Genomic DNA, 19,331 nt, shown 5'->3' with positions numbered 1-19,331 from the left:
TAACCTTATTAAGCGTACTATATCTAACCTATTACCTTTATAATATATATTAGATTTCTAACTAGACCTAGTATCAGAACTTTCCTAAGAAGGACTATTATAAGAGGAATATAAAGTAGAAGCAATCCTTATAGCTAGGAATATAAGGGGAAGAGGAAATCGACATAATATACTAGTAAAATAGAAGAGATATAATATCCTAACTTAAAAACCGTTAGAAAATCTAGAAAATACTAAGGCACTTAATACATTTAAATAGGAGTAAGGAGACGTATATTACTATAATAGACCAGTTACAAATAGGAGGTAGGGGAGAGTATAAAAGCAAATAATATAAATTTTTTATATAGGTAGGCGAACCTAAGGTAAATAAATAATAGGTATATTATAGTTACGTCGCGGACGTATTATAACTATATTACAGATATACCTATGGAGATAGTCTAATCATAAAAATGAAAACAAATATACTAACTAGTACGTAACGCGTTTACTCTATAACCTCCTCTTCCTTATCCTCTTCCTTTAAAATAATGGTTATAGCGGCAAGGGTAGGGTTATCATGGTTACAGACTAGGCGTACCGCGTAATCGATAGGTAAGGAAGAGCAGCAGGTATAGGAACGGCCGAAGTCGATCGGTACGGATATAGGGCGCGTAGAGGCGCTTAAGTAGGCGTGGGAGGCAGGTGACAAGGTGCCTAGGATGTAGGCGATAAGGGCGGTATTAGTGTTGACTAAAGTCGATATATTCTTATTTATATGTTATATCTAGTGTAGTATATCATCGTTCTATACCATAGCGTGGTATATAAGCTGCCTGGTAATTTATAGGGTAGGGTTAGAGCTAGTAGTAGGTTAGACGATATTACTATAGTAGGTAGGGGTATTAGGGGTAGTGGTAGTAGCGACTAGGGCAAAGTTATTACTAGAATAATAAGAACTTACGGCCTAGATAAGGGTAAAGGTAGCTTATCTAGGTAAGCGGTTAGACTAGGTAACCTTAAAGAGTATAGAGAATAAACATACTAATATAGAGAACTTAGGCATTAGGATAATATAATAGACGCCCTAGTTAATAGTCTTATAGTAGGTAAGGGAAGTAAAGATAGTATTAGTATTATAATAACCTATAATTTTCTTAATACCTATATATAGGTAAGGATTATTAGCCTAAAGCTATAGATTTTAAATATAGCTCCTATAACTCTTATAATATATTATATAAGAAGTACCTTAACTTTAAACGTACTTAACCTTATTATCTTTAAGAAGTTAGTTAATATATAATAAGTAATATTATTACTTCTTAGGCTATAGTTTAAACTCCTTATTAGAAGAGTTACCTTTAATAATATACCTATTAAAGAAGAGGTTAACATTCTTATACTATAAAATAAAGAGTTAATCTATACCCTATATATATATATAATAACTAAAAAATTAATATAGGTAAGGAAAACTTATATAATATTTTTTATTCTCATCATTATTAAAGTAATAACTACTATTACTACTACTAAGTAAACTAGTAACTATTAATATACTAAATAGATACTAATTAAAAAAAAACTTTAAAAGAATGACAGAGGTATAGGTAACAAGTATAGTTATAAGAGGCAAGGGCGGTTAAAGGGCATAAAGGAAAAGAAGAGTTAGTTATAGGAGAGAGAATTAGGAGTAAGAAAGAAGAGAAGGAGGTATTTATAGGCGTTAGGAAGAGGGCGGTAAGGGAGTACGTATAACCTAGGCAAATTGCTTATTACACGCGTAACTCACTACTATACGTGTAAGTCGCGTTATTCTAATAACAAAGGGAAGGAGCTTAGCTTTTATCTAAACTCGAATAGCTACCTATTCGCGCTCGACACGCCATTATATACGTAGGTTATATTGTTATAGTGACAAAGGAAGGAAGGTATGGGACCTGCTTGTAGGACTAACTCGGGGGCGGGATACGGGACGGGTCGGCCTAATAACCGCGAAAAGAGAAGGGGGGGGGTATATTATAGGCCTAGGCTATACCTAGGCTAGACAATGCCTAGGCTTTACCTAGGCACGGAATGGACCTACCCTACCTTACTCCTATACGCCCTATAGGTCTATAGAGCGTTTGTTACTCGTTTGTAACTTGTCTAGTGGATATACGGCCAAGGCCTAGTTAGCGCCTGACCTAGAGCCTAACTAGGCCTTACCTAGATTATATATATATATATTGGTTAAAAGGCACTCTTCTATATGACTTTTGTATTTTTCTTCTTTTTCTTCCTTAAGGTAGTTGAATAAAATATTATATGCTTATCTATGGATGCTATAGGGCTGGTATATTATATTATATACCTTATATGTCTTCTAATTGTCAGACTTGTTAGTCTTTTCTTCTTTAAAGTATACTTACTAGAAGCTCCTTAATAATATAACTTCCTAGACCGATTTAATAGTCTTAGGTAAGTAGTTAATAATTAAATGTATTATAAGGGCTTGGAAAGAGGCTATTATAGCCTAGAATATTAAAGTAAGATAGAAGGCATTAGAGTTATAGCTAGTTTATATAGCTAAACCCTTAATAAATAGGCTATTATTAGAAAATTCTAATACTTCTAATAATGTAATTAATCCTAACGAATAGTTAGTACTAATCTAGAGTTTAGAACCTATTTAATACTCCTAGCTATCAAAAGTAGCTATTAAACTAGTATTCTATACGCTATAAAGGAAGTTAGATATACGTAGTTAGCTAACTAACCTAGTTACTTAAAATTGGCACCTATTTATATATAGGCTTTTACTTTGGAAGGTTGAAAAAGCGTTTGACCAGAAGAACTTTGAATTAGCTTGGTTACACCAGGAAAACGAAGCTTTGAAGGCACAGTTAGAAGCAGTTCGGCCGTCGAAGAGGAAGAGGGTAGTTACGGATCTAAACTAGTAGTTCGCTATAATTGAACAGGTCCATCAGGCGTAGATTAAAGCCGGCCGTATAGAGGACCCTGCAGCTAAAGAAAGCGGCTTAGAAAGTATAGAATCAGTAGCTTCCTATATTGTAGTTAGTTAAACAGATTGTAGTATATATAGCTAAAGATAATGTATGGGTATTAGTGCCAAGCTTTGCCAAGTGTTCTATTGATGGGTTGTTCCGTTGATAGGGGGTCCGACTTAATAAACAGCATCCACTTGGGCAGGTCAAATATGACAGCACCATTTCACAGAGCTTATACACCTTATATAGGCTACAGGTTATATTTATCACTATTATTAATTATCTGAAAAGAGTGACTGAGAACGACAATAAGACATGTTCGCCCTGACCTTCTCATCCGAAGTAATAACCGAAGAAAGGACCACAGCCACCACCACCACCACCATTTTCGATTTCCATCATCTGAATCAAGGCCATCGTTCAAAGAGCGCGCATAATAGCGCCGGTGAGTGAGAATAAAACGCACGTCTACCCGGAACATATTTAGTTAATAATCTACGACCCCCGAGCAATGAGTGATGAGGAACTATTATTAGCTATCTTTGGCGCCCTCTCGCCTGACCAAGTTATTACCCATCTCAAGTCTTAATAAAATTATTAGTAATTATACCTTAATTAGGCCCCGCAGCGGGCGTGGCTGGTGCCGTAGTCGCCGGCCGCGCCGTAGTCGCAGCAGTCGCCGCCGGGCGAGCACTCGTACACGTGGTGCAGGTTCCGCTTCCTGGTGATGACCCATTCGCCCGTCGCGACCTTGACGCAGTTGCCGCAGTACTGGCCCTGCGGTGCCCCCTTGAGGCACCGGCACCCGTTGTGCGAGCACGCCCGCTTGGTCGGTCCGGATCCGGACTCGGACTCGGACACGTCGTCGCGCGCCTCCGCCGCGACGGGGACGGGGGCGAAGGCGGGGACTTGGGGGGGTTCCTGCTCCGACGCCGGGCTGGCGAGGCCGAGAGTGGCGGTCAGGAGGGCCAGGGCGAGGGTGAGACGCATTTTTGTTGTTGATGTTACTAACCCTACCGACCTGGTTCCCGGTGCGCCGATGCTGATATTAAGTGGGATAGAGTGTCTCAGCCAGGTTCCCAGATGTGCGGCCAATCCAGCCTCTTGGGTGCAATGGTAGGGCTCTATCTTGGTATTGCTGACCGTCGACGGCCTAAATGCCCATCCGGCTGTGGGCCGACCATGACGCATTTTATGGCGGTTGCTTGCATAATAGACTTAAGAGTGTTTACTATACGGTGCCATGTCATGGAGTTGCCGGTGTCCCAATACTCACATATGAGGGCGGCAGAAATTAATGAGCGCTAGTGTATCATCATCAAGCCGTGTTCGGGTTGCTTTCCCCATACGCGGGTATAACCTGCCTTAAGGGGAAGAGAAGGTTTCAGCTACTACTTGACGGTGATGAGAAAGTCACATGTAAGCTAACACCTCCGACTCGGTGAAAGGTAAGCTGGGTCGTGTAACAACCTTGGTACCGTATTTGCGCAGGTAGCCGTCAGCCGTGCCAACCTACCTTAATCAAGCCCGCGCAAGGTTTTTGGCTGTTCAGATATCCCACTGGAGTAGGCCCTCTCTCCCGAGAGAGCATTGTAAGCGTAGAGCGTGCCACCTATTGCCAATCCTTTATGGGGAACATATTATAGGCACGTGCCCTTCAAAGGAGCCGCTTCTCCGCCTTGGAACGCAGACAATACTGTACATACGTACGAGGGACCAAAGAGATTCGGTGTTACGGAGCTATTGCCAAGTCAGTCCCAGGATCCGGGTGTCCGGGTGTACGGAGAGCTTAATCACGAGGCAGCGAACCATGTATTAGCCGGGGGGAAGCCAAGACGCCCAACAAGGGGTACATGAGTATATGTATATTGCTACTTGGTGTTATTAAAGACTGACGTGGTTCAGAGTCTAGACCATGCACCCATACATCAAGCAGAGGCAGAGAGCGAAACTCGATGATACCCAATGTTTGGGACCGAGGGTGGCAATTCCAACCATTTAATCCTCCCCCCCCCCCCCCCGGGCGATCATCATGAGTCAGCGAGGAATGTCCCCGTGTTGGGGGAAGAGGAGGAGGGCAAGGAGGAGGGCAAGGAGGAGGGAAGGCGGACGTCAAAGGTAATCCATGAGTGGGAAGCGTCGGCCGTGTTGTTCTTGACCACTGTGAACTCGTTGGCCTCGTCATCAAACTCGAGAGCATAGATGGACGCGGGAGACTCTAAATTGCCCATAAACAAGTGGTGGGTGGCGGCACTCGCGACGGAAGCCAAGGCACCAAGGTACCCCAGAAACATCGTCGAGCCTCTCATGTCTCACGAAGGAGTCAGGAAAAAAGGGCGAGATACATTGACAGAGATGCCGGTTCGTTGTGTGTGTGTGTGTGTATGTGTCAAGGTATTACTTACTCAAGTCTTTAGGATCGAGCGAGACTCACGATGCATGCCTAGCGGCTAGTTACAGGCTGGTCAACCCCCGTTTCCATGAATCATACCTCAATTCTGTAAACATTTTACGGCACTAATTATCATAACACTTCAATGTGCCGGAGGACAAGGATTGCGTCGAGAGAGCTGCTACTAATTAATTACACTATCCTACGTTATATAACCCGAAAATGTCTTACGCCTTGGAATCTGAGTTTGATGCTACTATTTTCTCGCGAAGAGATCGTCTAACGCCACTTAGCCTAAACAATGTCATGACCTAAAAGTTAGGTATAGTCAGTTAATCATGTACGGGTTTGGCACGGAGTTGCGAAGCACAAGTTGGGCAATCTAAGTTTTGCAACGAATTCTAGGGGAATGCACTTGCCGGCACATAGTATTCGCTTGCGGCATATCTTATCACCAACCCTGAGGGACGGATAGCTCAGGGGTAGAGCAACCGGCTGCAGTCCGGTAGGTCGCGCGTTCAAATCGCGCTTCGTCCTCATTTTTTTTGTTTCGCCACATCCCATCCATCCAATGAATGGCTGGCGTTCACCTTTTGCACATAATACTGCCGTTCCCAAAGTGATATTGATAGAGGCATAATTATATTTCGATGAGTGTGCGCTGATTCCATAGATGTTTGGGTGCTGTTCTCCTTTCTGCCACATCTCCAATCACCCCAAAAGACCTGGATATGATAATTATATCCAACATAGAGCCCCTCTAGTCGGGTTCTGAGACTTAACTTCAAGTGCTGTTAATTAATTAACCTTGTTCGTTGACTTTGATATTCATGTTCCTCCGCTCTGAGGCAAAACAACTACATGGTCTCAGGTTTATACTCACAGTGTTCGGGCGATTGAATTTCCTGCAGATTGAGGGAAGTATGTGGAAGACAGGAACCACACTGCGAAGAGGAAGAAAGTAATACTGTAAGTGGCCTAGGGAAGCAAGAGGTGTTGTCTGGCATGCTGAACTTGTTTCCATAAGGATGCTACTTCAGTCATCGGCTTCACCCGACTGATATGTCGACCACTGTACGGTACAGTGCCAGGTTACCGAGGGACAAGCGCTCTAGCCCTATTGGGTCGCGTCGATGTCTTGTCCACTTTGTCGGTGTTTGTCCGCTTCCACATGACCTTTCATGCGCTGATCAGCCGGCCAGTGCTGGGTAGGGGAAAAGTGAACAACAAAAGAGGGCAACGATTGGTGCGCGTGCAGGAACCTGCAGTTGGCCAACACCCAAAGCAACACTGCAGTCCTACATCGTGGCGATTCTCCTCAGGAAGCATGCGATCGGCTGGCTTTCAGGTTACAGAGCCCCGAAACCTCCCCCAGTTTCCAGAACCGGTCGATGCTGGATAAGCCGAGACCCTCAGACTCACTCAGGGGGACGGTGCCCGGTATTTATATCGAACAAAAAGTTCACGCACAAGACGGCTCAGCTCATCATATTAATACGCATCGCTGCCGCCAGTCCGGCCAATTCGAATTCCTCAGCGTTGATCTTGGGATTCATCCGCCAGTCTTTCCTGAATTGAAACACCGCTAATTACCATGAAGTACGCGCGCAACAGTTTCCTCGTGGCCCTGTATTGGCCGCGAGTCGCCAAGGCCTTGGATAATGGGGTCGGCTTGACGCCTCACATGGGATGGAGCAGCTGGGTAAGAGGAACATCATCATGCAGCGCCCTTCCCCCTGTCAACCCCCCGAGGCCAGAAGAGACGACGGGGCTCGGTTCGCTAATTTTCCCATCTAATTATGCCGCAGAATGTCGCCCAGTGCGATGCTGCCTCGGCCAAGTATGCCCTCGACACGGCCGAGAAGTTTATTTCGCTCGGGCTCAAGGACCTCGGGTACGAATGTAAGAAGGACAATGGGGCAAGCTTCTCCTGGAGCCAACCTGCCCTCATCCCCAGCCGCCCCCCAGCCGGATTCTCCGAGCCGTGTGTGCATGACGCGTGCTGACGGCGGCCCCCCCCCCCCCCGGCAGACATCAACATTGACGACTGCTGGTCGCTCAAGTCTCGCGACGAGAACGGGAAGCTTGTGCCCGATCCGGGCAAATGGCCCGACGGCATCAAACCCGTCGCCGATCGGATCCACGACCTGGGGCTCAAGTTTGGTCTGTACGGCTGTGCCGGCCAGAAGACCTGCGCCGGTTACCCCGGGAGCGACGGGGATAAGTACGCGGCCTCGGATGTCTCTCAGCTGGTCGAGTGGGGAGTCGATTTTTGGTATGTGGTTTATTATTAACCCCCTTGTTTTTCTTCTTTCTTTCTTTCTTTCTTTCTTTCTTTCTTTCTAAAACCCACTACCCGTACAGGAAGTATGACAACTGCTACACCCCCTGCTTGGACAACCCACCGCCGCAAACCTGCCAGAGACCGGCGGGAAACAGCCAAGAGTGGTACGCCCCGATGCGGGATGCCATCCTGGGCGTCCAGGAGACGCGCAAGATCCACTTCAACCTCTGCAACTGGGGACGTGACGACGTCTGGGGGTGGGGCGATGACTACGGACACTCGTGGCGGTACGTCTCGCCGAGGTCCGCTCCGTGGACCCTTCCTAATGTTTAAGCCCTAATGTTTAAGCTAATACCGTGATAAACAAATCTAACCTAACAACCGCCGGATCGACCATGGACAGGATGAGCGTCGACAACTGGGGAGACTGGGAGAGCGTCGAGCGGATCGGCAGCGCGGCGGCCGACATTGCCGAGTACAGCGGGCCGGGCGGGTTCAACGACCTCGACATGCTGTACCTCGGGTCGCCGAAGCTTAACGCCAACGAGGAGCGCCTCCACTTCGGCCTCTGGGCCATCGCCAAGTCGCCCCTCGTGCTGGGGCTCGACCTCGCCACCATCTCGAACGCGACGCTCGACATCATTCGCAACAAGGGCATCATCGACATCAACCAGGACAGGCTGGGCAAGGCCGCTACCACCTTCACCCCGCCCGGCCGGCCCGGCCCGGAGAGCGAGAGCGGCAGGATCTACCCGTACTGGGCCGGCCCGCTCAGCGACGGCGTCGTCATCGGCCTCTGCGCCGGCTCCTCGGCGGGGACCTACGCCGTCGACTTCAGGGACGTCCCGGGCCTCGGGGACGGCAGCTACTCGTGGGAGGAGATGTACACGGGCCAGACCGGCACCGGCACCGGCGTCTCGTTCGACATTGACCTCCACGACATGCGGGTCATCAAGGTGAAGACGGCGGGCACGAAAGGAGGACGGGCGGCAGAACTTTGAGTTGTCCAAGACAAATACATACGGTAATTAAGCAGTGTGCAAACGTTGTACCTTAATTACCTACCTTTGCAGGGGGACAGCTTGATAACATGGGTAATTAATACATTATTAGAGCCATCTTGAGCCCCTCTCGGCAACGTAGGTAGTGATTGGCTCGAAATGTACATACACTACCTCGCGAGTCCTTGATTTGACCATAATTATTCTCTGGAGAAAACATTTCGTTTCTGATTCATATTCTTGTATTCCGTATTAGTCTTTCTCTCATTGTGTGACTCCACGTGCAGAATACTTCCGCCGTTCTATTAAGCAGGCAGTGATCCTCGCCTGAAGCCAGCAGAAAAGCTATGACGACTTCGGTTCCCCTGTTTAATCGGGAAGAGGCTGTTCTTCGGTGCCCCATCGAGCAAGTGTCAACCACGAGATCCATTCGGGGAAAGGCTCCGAACGATCCGAGATCAGAGCAGCTATAAAGGCAGTCGGCATCGCAGTCCAGCTCTTGACAGTTTATTATCAGCAGAGTTTGGCATCTTGTCTAGACGTCATTCCTTTTAGTCGATCGAGGTCGAGCTTGAGTTGGATGTCACGCTGACACATACTATTATACGGCTGGGTGTCATGTTTGCATGTGTTTGTGTTCCACTGACAATTCAGTGTGGGAGGTTGAAACGTCATCGTTTCGTCCGTATGGTTGGCTAAAGTCGGCTTCACCATTGAGGTTGGTGAGCACGAGGCTAGCCCGTTAATAATTATTAATTATACTCTCCGCGTCGACAAAAAAGAGGCTTCTACAAAGCGAAATGCATAAGTACTGTGCCTAGGTCTGGGTTATGGCCCAAAGAATTTCTAGGGCGCAGAGCTAACTAATTATCTGCGAGTTATTGCCTACACTAATTAATTAAACCTGTAATTCATCAGTTCTTAAACGTTGATCCCGTGAGCATGTCGTCGCCAATCACCCTGGAAGATGGAGTCGTCGACTACCCAATCTGCCCTGGCATGACACTTGACCAGGGTATTTGGCAATACAAGCGTGATGCCAAAGGGCCCGTCATTACGCCCCTTCAAGACGCGCTCAGCATCACGAGGGGAAACGTGGACGGCTACAACCAGTGGACCTATCTGAGTATCGACCACAACCTTCGGGCTCAGGGAGGCATCTGCGTGGCCTGCGATCTGAAGCTGGACCGAGTCAGCGTAAGTGAGCTTTCGTAATTAATTACTTTTTCCTTTCTTTGCTCTTCTTTCTTTCCCTCTTCGCGTCGTTACAGAAACAAGGCCACGTTGGTAACGGATCAATAATAGCCACCGACCGAGGTCAAGATATCGCTCACGGCAGATGTCATCCTGCGTTATGACGGATCGACGCTCAAGTACTGTTGGTTTGATAAAACCACGGGCTGGTTTGTCGACATTGGCCGGTCTGCCATCCGTATCGGGGATCAGAAGACACATACAGTTGTGCTCTGTATTTGTCCCACAGTCATTACTGTCTTTGAGGATGGCAATCGCATAGGTAAATAATTACGCGTTCTCTGCGTCCCCCCGAAGCAACCGCATCAAGAAGTGGGCTGTAGATAAATCATTAATTAATAGGGGCATGGACGACGTCGGTCCCGGCAACCTTCCAACCCACCTTCAACTGGCAGATCCTCGCCACCAGAGCCGAGTTGCAAGCCACCCTCTCCAACATCCTCGTTCTCCCCCCGCTCTTTGTGCCCAACGTCAGCACCCCCTGGGACGTGGCCTTCACCAATGTCGGGGCGCCTCTCTCCGGCCAATGGACCATCACGCGCGCCCCCGGCGACGCCATCCCCGTCACCCTCTCGCCCGGGGGCTACATGCGCGCCTCGACGGAGAAGCTGTCGAGATACAACTCTACGGTGTCGTCCACGGCCACGTGGAAGCTCCCCAGCATGGGCATCATCATGTACCGGCTGCGCGTCAACGCATCCGGCGGCTGCGAGACCAAGGTTACCATCTTCGGCAACTACATCCTCCGCATCACGAGCGGAGGAAAGCGTCTGGAATGGGACGCCTGGGTCGACAACCAATTCCGCAAGCAGGGAGACAGCTCCATCGTGGTCGGCAGCGCCGACTGGACCGTCGTCATGATCCATTATTCCACGACCATGGTCACGCTCCTCGAGAACGGGGTGCAGAAGTTCTCGGCGCCCTGGTGGACGACGGCTCCGCCCGACTACCTGACGCCCGGCTTCAGCGTCCAGCACCTGGACACGCAGACGGCCGTCTCGGTCGACATCAGCCACGTGCGCACGCTGTCGGTGAGCAAGTCGGCTCGCAGCCTGGTCGAGGACCTCCAGCCGGCGCTGCTCAGCTATTATCCGCTCAAGGACGGCGTGTCCGACCTGGCGGTGGCCACTCCGGCGCTCGACCTGGTCCCGACGACGCCGGACTACAAGCCGAGCTACTCGCCGGGCGCGTTCGGGTCCGCCATCGACTTCGCCGGCGCCGCGGGATGCCTCCGGATCCCCCTGTACCCGTACGGGCGCGTCTTCCCGTCGTACGCACTCTCCGTCTGGGTCAAGGCGGCGTCGTACCCGCCTCCGGGGACGGACAACGCCGGCATCGCGGGGCCGCTCTCGCTGCGTCCGGACGGCAGGCTGAGCTACGAGTTTGTGTACTCGAGCGGCAGGGACTACGTCACGCCCAGCGTCACGTTCGTGTCGCGCAACCCGCTGCCGCTGTCGACGTGGACCTCGGTCGTCGTCACGTACGCGTACGAGGAGTCGCGCCTCGCCATCTTGGTCGGCGGCCTCCTCGACTCCGTCTTCTACACGTCCAGCGACAACAGCAGCCGCTGGGCCGTGACGCCCTTGGCCGGGTACATCGGCGGCGCCCTCCGTTCTTCTTCTTTTTCTTCTTCTTCTTCTTCTTCCTCCCCCCTGGCAGCGGAGTCGCCGTTCGTCATGCTGGATGGTCAGATCAGCGACGTGGTGCTTCTCAAGACGCACGTACACAACCACGCCGCGGCCGCGATGGCGACTCGCATCAGCGCGAGTTCTGCTGCTGGTGGTGGTGGTGGTGGTGGCGACGGCGGCGCGGGAGGAGCCCGGCGGCGGCTTGCGATCCCGGGTTTCCTGTCTGAGGTGGCGGTCCGGATCCATTCCGAAGACGTGCTGGCCGAGGAAGAAGAAGAAGTACTCTTCTTTGTCGTCCCTCTGATCATCGTGGTCCTGGCGATAGCCGTGCCCGCGTACTTGTACAGCACGATCGAGACGATGACCCCTCTGCCCCCCGAGGCCAAAACGCTAGACGAGATCGTCGACAACATCGTGCGCGTGGTCGACAAGCCGGCCAAGCCGGACCGCAAGTGCAACCGGGACCAGGCGGGCATCCCCAAGTACTTCCCCATCACGCTCGACGTCGGCGGAGAAGGGCTCTATTGGAACGGTTTCGTCGCCGGCTTCCCCGACGCCATCAACGTCAACGATCACGACAGGCAGTTCAACCCGGACGTCCGGCATCCCGGACAGCCTCCCGCCAAGATCCCGTACCTGGTCGAGGTCGAGTCGTGGGACAAATTCCCGCCGACGACGCTGCCCTTCAGCGACAACTTTGCAGAGCGGATCTGCATGCAGAGCGCGCCCCTGACGGAAACCAACGTGACCGAGATTGCGAGGGTCATCAGGCCCGGAGGGGTCGTCGACCTATGGATCGACGCCGAAGCATTTGGCAAGCAGATCGACCAGCTCGCGCGCCTGCTCAACTCGGAGGTGACATTCCCGATCGGTGCCAACTACTTTACGGGGAACTACTGGATCGAGGTGCCCGCGTACCACACCCACCGGGCCTTTGCTGGGGATCTCAACGACCTAGTTGCATACGAAGTTGCCGAAGAAGGCTATCTCGAGCACCGCCGGATTGTCTCGCATAAAGAGGATGTCTATTAACTAATTAGGGTACGGGTACGCAAAACAAACCCAGCCTCTGCAGCGATAGGACAACCTCACTGTAACTAAGATTGAATGTTATCATCTTCCTTTTATTATTGCATTGTACTCTCGATCTTCTTTCCACCTTAGTATCGAGATGATGCGGTGACTTCTATGGCTTATTAATTACCCCGTCAGTTTTGTAAATAAATTGTGGCCGGGCTTGGGCGCCCTTATAGCCTACCATCCTGGCCATGGTTCCCTAACGGGAGCCGGTTCTCCGTTTTGGTTCCGATATAATACTCCGTAAATTGATCTATTCATGGGAAAGACAGCCAGAAACGGGTCGACGGTCAACGTACAATGGAAAAATTGGCAAAAGACATGGTTATTTGCTCTTCGTAGATAATAGTATCCGAGAGCATTTATAGTAAGATTTCATAGCACTCCTTGATCTAATATGTAATTAGTTGTTCGTATTGCAGCTTGACCTTTGTCGGAAAAACGGGGCGGCTCTGGCCAGGTCCCCGGGTCCCCAAGTCACTAATTACACCGTAACGTAGCCAGGAATCCTAGGCGCCGGGAGATCTTCGCCTCGCTCCCGGACCCACCCACCCACACAGCACTTGATTGCACTCAACAACGGCCCACGCTCTCCCGTCATATTGCCTCGGATCCGCGCCTTTTTCATCCGACGCTTCTCCGAGCTCGCCGCCACCAGCCCTCAAACATCCAACGCCTCTCGTCAACTCAACCTCACATCGCGAGAGAAATCTACAGTACACCGGATTGAAACAGGTCGTCTCCTCTCCGACTGAGAAGCAAAGAAGCAACAATGTCTCGCCTCGTCCGGCCGATCTCGCGACTTCCCATCTTCTCCCAAACCGTCGCCTCAACAACGACAACGACGACGACGACGACGACGACAATAACAACAACAACAACAGCAGCAGCAGCAGCAGCAGCAGCAGCAGTAACGGCAAGACTCGTCGTCGCCTCAACCCGCCCCTACTCGTCCTCCTCCTTCCTCCAACCGGGCCCCTCCCCGCCCCGCCTCCCGCCGGAGCAGCAAGCCGAGTTCGAGCGGCTGCAGCGCGCCGCCGAGGCCGCCCTCTCCTCGCACACGAGCATCCCCGCGACCTCGACGACAACAGAGGAACAACAACAACAGCAGCCGCTAACCACCTCGCGGCACGTCACCACCCCCTCCGCCTCCTCCTCCTCCGCCGCCGCCTCCTCGTCGCTGTCGTCGTCGTCGTCGTCGTTTCAGCCCCCCTCCCCCGCGGATACGGTCGTGGGCGTGGGCGTGGACGCGGGCGGGACGTTCAGCGGCGGGATGCGCAAGGGGGCGCCGCCCGAGTTCGAGGGCGACCGGAACCCTGTCACGGGCGAGATCGGCGGGCCCAAGAACGAGCCGCTGCGGTGGGGCAGCAACGGCGACTGGAGCTTCAACGGGAGGGTGACGGATTTTTGAAACGAGTCCCGTGTTTTAGGGAGGGTTCTGTGATCGATGGTCGGTAGGGGGAGGGGAGTATATTATACTTCGCATTCGCAAACACTGAGATGTCGCCGGCAGCAAACACAAGAGATTGTCGCTTGGCGACTGACTGCTCAAGACGGCTGAGCTAATACCCGATGTACTATACTGATTCGGATCGGAATCGCACCACTTTGGGTCCACAGGGCAGATATCTGGCTGGTTGGTGTTATACATGGATTATGGACTATACATACATACATACATCTTTGATCCGAGCCGTCCCCGCCAATGTCTCCCCAAGCGCGCGGGCATGGGCTCACTGCAAGGCGACAGCTATGGGGGACGGAGACCCTGCCAGCGCCCTGCTGCCTTTGCCCTGCTGCCTTTGCCCAAGGGTCGACCCTTCTATCGTAAGCTACATAATATCGGCTTGAGTGACCAGAATATCTCTTCAAGACTGTAACTGCGATCATATATTTACCGCCACCGTCAGCCAAGGACGTGTGGCTAGAAAAGCTACGCGTAATAAGGTAGTAGCTTCGCTCCGGCGGCGACTCTCGCCCGCCCACAACGCTTCCATAACTTCCCGCACAAACCACAGAAGCCAATGGTTTTTTTTTTTTTTTTTTTTTTCCTTTTTTTGGGGGGGACAGATCAAGCCACCAGGAAACAAGCAGGTTTCACAATTACATACACGGTTCGCTCCATACACGAGGGCGGAGAGGTGCCGCTTTTAGACTGTTCCACAGGCCCGCGGAGGAAGACATTTGCTGCCCTCACTCCTCCGCTGCCTTCTCATCCTGCCGCTGAGCGTCTTGCGGCTCTTGTCCCTCTACCTCCTCCACTCTGCTCTGGACAGTCTCGTCTTTCTCGGCACCAGACTCCTTGCGTTCTGGTTCCTCCTCGGCAACCCTGTCCGTGTTCGGGACTTGTTCAGCCTCCTTATCCGCACCGGGTGCTGCGGCATTGGCGTCCTTGGCTGGCTCGGTACCGGCCTGCTCCTCCTCCTCGGCCTCCTCAGTATCTTTCTTGCCGGGAGACTCATTCTTGTCTTCCTGGTGGTCGTCAACTGCTCGAATGTCCGCTTTTTCTTGGGCCGCGGAATCTTCTTCGTGGGTCTCTCGAATGTCCTTGTCGTCATCATCTTTCTTCCCATCCTTTTCTGCCTTTTCCGGCGCCTGCGGCGGCTCCTCCGCCCGGTTCATATTCTCTTTATCGCCCTCGCTCGGCGGTTTGCTGGCATTCTGCTTCCACCACCCGAGCCCCACCTCCCTCTCCGCGTCGGCGCCGTTGCCGGACGCGGCTCCGTTGACGGGCCGGCTGATCCACGCAGGCGTCATGGCCACCTCTTCCAGCGCCTTGCGGATCCTCTCGCGCCGGGCCTTGCCCCGCAGCCGGCTCTGGGACGCGCCACCGTTGGTCACCCACCGCAGCCCAATCACCATGAAGCTGATCCCGTCGTGGACCGCGCGCTGCTGGGAGTCCTCGCCGCCGATCGGGCCGCCAAACTCGCGCGACTTGATGCCGAACCGCGTCGTCGAGGCGTACCTTTCCAGCCGCGGCAGGATGAGCAGGGTGACGTGGAGGTCGCGGTTCTCGGGCACCGGCATCGGGCCCGTCTTGGGCGGTTCGTTCAAGACGGTCACGGAGGACGAGCTTGACTGCTGAGAGGAAGACGACCTGCTGCCTTTGCCGTCCGTCCCGCTGGCGTGGAGCAGGTCGCCGACATCCGACACGCTATACCCTTCGTCCAGCCCGAGCATGCTGACGTCCACGTCCTCGGGCCACTCGCCCCGGATCCAGCCGGCGTGGATGCAGGCGGCAATGACGTCGGAATCGTCCGTGTACACATCCGTGCCCCAGAGTGCCCGCCTCGACGTGATTTCTTCTCGCGCGGCCGGTACCAGATGTTCCTTGCCGATCTTCATGGTCAGCGTGCAGTTCTCTTTGCCCTTGATGAGATCCCATGGCAACGGCTTCGGCGTCGATTTGAAACCGCTGCGGGGAGGCCGGCCGGTGCGTGGGTCCTGTAATCGGGCTCGCTTGAGCATCGGCTCGTACACGACATCGCCGAGGTGAATCCGCGGCCGATCGGCCACGCTCTCCAGGACGGCCCTGGATGACACAAACTGTCTCGGTTTCGGAAGGATGACAGGAGAGGGACTCCGAGGGGGGGGAACGGGCCTGGTATTCGGCTGGGGACGGAGGTTCGCGTGGTGATGGTGATGGTGGTGGTGGTGCCCGCCCGGCAGGTCCTTTGCGTGACCCGTCGGCGAAGGAACGGGGGTTGATCCCTTGACACTCCTGAAAGGCGTATTACCTGCCAGCGCCGGGGACGGCACCTGCTCCAGGTTATGGTGATGGTGATGGTGGTGATGGCTACCACGTCGTTAGATCAAGAAATAGAGCAACACTCAAGGGGAAGGAAAGAAGGAAAAGAAAAAAAAAGGAAAGACATACTGATGATGGTGGTGGGCCTTTGGCTTCTTTGCCCGCCCTCCGACAGGCGTCAGCCGACCGTTATTGACCTCTTCGTCCTCCTCTTTGAGCTTCCTCCGCTTTCCGCGGCCTCCCGCCTTGGCCAAATCTACCGACGTGTCTTGGGACCCGTCCATGTCGTCGCGGCGAAGCATACCAGAGCTGCTGCCATATGCGGGGTGCGCGCCAGTGGCCACGGGGCTCGAGATAGTGCCGACCCCGGTCCCTATACCGGAGAACATGCGGCCAAACTCGGTCTTGATGCCCGGTTCGCCGGTCGGGCCCGTGGGCTGCTGCTGGGCTCCTTGCACCGCCTGCGGGAGCGGGGAAACCCGCCCCCTGCGGTTAATCTCGTGCACTCCCAGCAGGTTTCGTTGCTGGCTATGGGGAGTCCCCACCTCCTCTATGCTCCTATTCCGCGGCGGATCGTACAGCGACGGCCCCATGCCGCCGTAGGCAACAGACGGAGGAGGGACGGCCGCCTCCTCTCGAGTGCGCGGCGGAGGCTGCTGTGGCTGAGCGCGATCCATGTGCATCGCATTTATGCGCTGCCGGTCCGGAGACTCGTATGACTGCGGGTGTGCCGGCCCAGGCGGGGGGAGGCTGTGCTGATGATGCGGGTGCGAACCGGGGTGATGACGATCCGCGGGTCCCGACGAGTAGGAGTGAGGTCCGTTATAGTGAGGTGCCGTATGGGGTGGGTAGTCTTGATGCCTTGAAGGGTGTATGGCGGGATCATAGGGGCCCCGTGACGGCTCGTACCCGGGTCTCGTCCAGTCTCTCGGGTCCGGAGGGCGGCCGTACTGTTGTGCGCGCTGCTCCGCTTGCCGCTGGTATTCGTTTGGATGCAGCCCGGCCATGCCCAGTTCCTGACGCTGGCTTTCGCGAAGTTCTCGCTCGCGGAGCTCTCGCTCGCGAGACTCCCTTTCGCGCATCTCCATCTCCCTCTCTTGGCGTTCCCGTTCCTGACGCTCCCTATCGGACATGTACCTCTGCTCCTCATATTTCATTACCCTGATAGGCCGTTCGGGGTTGTATTCCTCCGAAGGCCGGATCTCTTCCCTGTGTCCGTACATGTCCGGCGGCCTCCCGGCTTCAACCGGCCGAGGCGGGGGGGCGTTTACGTATTGCCTAGGCGGGCTCAACGGCCTAGGGCCGACAGAGCTGGCCGACAACCGCCCCGATTCCCTCGATTGTTCAGCCGGTGGCAGCGGAGGGCCCCGCTGCGGGTAAGCCTGCGGGGTGCCGTACCGTTGTAGCTCGGGTGTCGAGTGGTATGCGGGAGGAGAGGCAACCGACGCGGCTCTCGGATCTCGGTTTTCGTATATGCGGTGGTGGTCTGGGGTCTGCGGTCGCCGGAATGCATTGTACTCGGATACCGTCGTCGGTTGCGGTCGTGGGGACGCGTGCATGGCTTGGCTGTAAGACGAACCGGGCGTAGTTGAGGGCGGGCCTGGGGTGTACTGAGAGGGGGGAGGAGCGGATTCGCGCCCAGGCGGAGGGCCACCGAGCATCGAGGATATAGACATGCTGCTTCCCGAACTGGCTGTCCTTGGCAGCGACTCCAAGGCAGGGAGCTCACGTCCGCGCGGGAAGGTCGTCGGGGGGCCAACCGAAACCGGCGGCGGGCGCGGCTGTGGCAAGCTGTACGGCCCGCCCAACTGATGGCTCTGGCCCTGCTGTTGTTGCTGGGGCGGTGAGTTGGGTGGCGGCATGCCGCGAGTCATGGCGGTGGCAGATGTGATGGACGACGAGCTCTGATGCCGAGAATGTGTTGAGGTCGGCATCGGACTTGGCCCGTGTTCGGGCGGGTATTGCCGAGTCGAGGAGTAATAGGACGACGGATCGGATGGTTTGCGCGCGTGCACATCGGTATAGGGACCGGCGGTCGCCGGAGGATGCGAGGCAGCGGGCGGATACGGCGGCTGCGAGGACGTGGTTGTGGGCGTCTGGGGGAACGACGGGCGGCCAAAGGGCGAGGCACCGTTCCGCGAGAACGGATGCTGCGGCGGCTGCCTCGAGTCCATCGCGTCGGGTGTTGATGGTGGCCCGAAGCAGTCGGAGGTGCCCAAAAACCAAGATTGGCGCGTTCTGAGTCGACGGCGCGGTAAGGTTCGCGGGTGGCTTAATTAAATTCGATCGGGCGCAAGGGAGCGGTCTCCGGATCAGGGCGACGCGATGCGAGATGCGACGACACAGCGATGTGGCTATCCTCGTTTCCAGGTTATGGAGGAGAGAAAAGGAGGCGAGCCTGAACCCAGAGAGCTCGATCGTAAATTTTGCGCCTTTGCTTCCCCAGCTGGGCTGCGGACTGCGGACTGCGGGCTGCGGGCTGACTGCTGACTGAGAAAAGAGGCGGTTGGATCACCCGACGTGCAGATTTGGTCCCGCAAACTGACAAGCTCCAACTGGTCCGAGCTTGCAGGAGGAGAAAAAAAGGGCTTTGTATTGATTGGTTGGTCGCCTGAGCCCACCGGGGAAGGTGGAACGCGAGCCAGACCAAGAGCCGAGCGAGCAAGGATGACCCGGCGCTAGCGGAGCTCTGGCAACAGGGGCCGGCCCCAGATCGAATCTGCAGCCAATTCAACACTGCACACCGTTGCTGTGCGGCAGGCTTGACAAAAACGGGCGTCCCTCACATGCCGAAGGCCCAGCAAAAAAAAAAAAAAAAAAAAAAACCTCCTTTGGCTCCCAAAACCGTAGGCGACTCGCACACACAAATGGTATTACAGGATGGTCGAGACAGAAAAAAGCATGCAACAATAAAAGGGCAACTATGCATGTACACCTTATACTGTACGTGTACTGGTTGAAACGAAAAAACA

At 53.7% G+C, this 19,331-nt stretch overlaps 6 protein-coding genes and 1 non-coding gene across 7 annotated transcripts; 4 read left to right on the top strand and 3 right to left on the bottom strand.

The window, feature by feature from the left end:
• Positions 1-3,590: 3,590 nt before the first annotated feature.
• Positions 3,591-3,965, bottom strand: MYCTH_2113983 (uncharacterized protein; the record flags this gene model as incomplete). Its single annotated transcript, XM_003667323.1, has 1 exon — positions 3,591-3,965. The coding sequence occupies one exon, from the start codon at positions 3,963-3,965 to the stop codon at positions 3,591-3,593; it is 375 nt and encodes a 124-aa protein (XP_003667371.1).
• Positions 3,966-5,005: 1,040 nt separating this feature from the next.
• Positions 5,006-5,269, bottom strand: MYCTH_2131320 (uncharacterized protein; the record flags this gene model as incomplete). The annotated part of the gene is made up of 2 exons (XM_003667322.1): positions 5,006-5,193; positions 5,251-5,269. The coding sequence occupies 2 exons, from the start codon at positions 5,267-5,269 to the stop codon at positions 5,006-5,008; spliced, it is 207 nt and encodes a 68-aa protein (XP_003667370.1).
• Positions 5,270-5,832: 563 nt separating this feature from the next.
• MYCTH_t187 lies at positions 5,833-5,904 on the top strand. Its single transcript has one exon. It is a non-coding gene; the product is annotated as a tRNA-Cys (tRNA).
• Positions 5,905-6,652: 748 nt separating this feature from the next.
• Positions 6,653-8,867, top strand: MYCTH_2313137 (glycoside hydrolase family 27 protein). The gene is made up of 5 exons (XM_003667321.1): positions 6,653-7,069; positions 7,176-7,269; positions 7,399-7,642; positions 7,732-7,938; positions 8,055-8,867. The coding sequence occupies exons 1-5, from the start codon at positions 6,962-6,964 to the stop codon at positions 8,650-8,652; spliced, it is 1,251 nt and encodes a 416-aa protein (XP_003667369.1). The 5' UTR covers positions 6,653-6,961; the 3' UTR covers positions 8,653-8,867.
• A 1,221-nt stretch (positions 8,868-10,088) lies between these two features.
• MYCTH_2313136 (uncharacterized protein) lies at positions 10,089-12,998 on the top strand. The gene has a single exon (XM_003667320.1). It carries the CDS (start codon positions 10,494-10,496, stop codon positions 12,564-12,566), a length of 2,073 nt encoding a protein of 690 aa, XP_003667368.1. The 5' UTR covers positions 10,089-10,493; the 3' UTR covers positions 12,567-12,998.
• A 185-nt stretch (positions 12,999-13,183) lies between these two features.
• MYCTH_2313135 (uncharacterized protein) lies at positions 13,184-14,090 on the top strand. Its single transcript, XM_003667319.1, has one exon. The coding sequence runs from the start codon at positions 13,384-13,386 to the stop codon at positions 14,020-14,022; it is 639 nt and encodes a 212-aa protein (XP_003667367.1). The 5' UTR covers positions 13,184-13,383; the 3' UTR covers positions 14,023-14,090.
• A 714-nt stretch (positions 14,091-14,804) lies between these two features.
• MYCTH_84362 (uncharacterized protein) lies at positions 14,805-18,533 on the bottom strand (the record flags this gene model as incomplete). Its single annotated transcript, XM_003667318.1, has 3 exons — positions 14,805-16,407; positions 16,489-17,969; positions 18,126-18,533. 3 exons carry the CDS (start codon positions 18,531-18,533, stop codon positions 14,805-14,807), a joined length of 3,492 nt encoding a protein of 1,163 aa, XP_003667366.1.
• Between the last annotated feature and the right edge of the window lie 798 nt (positions 18,534-19,331).

Source organism: Thermothelomyces thermophilus, chromosome 7 (genome assembly GCF_000226095.1).
Source record: "Thermothelomyces thermophilus ATCC 42464 chromosome 7, complete sequence".
Classification (NCBI taxonomy): Eukaryota; Fungi; Ascomycota; class Sordariomycetes; order Sordariales; family Chaetomiaceae; genus Thermothelomyces; species Thermothelomyces thermophilus.
Note: the sequence above shows the minus strand (reverse complement) of the source record. Positions and strands in the feature narration are given on the sequence as shown.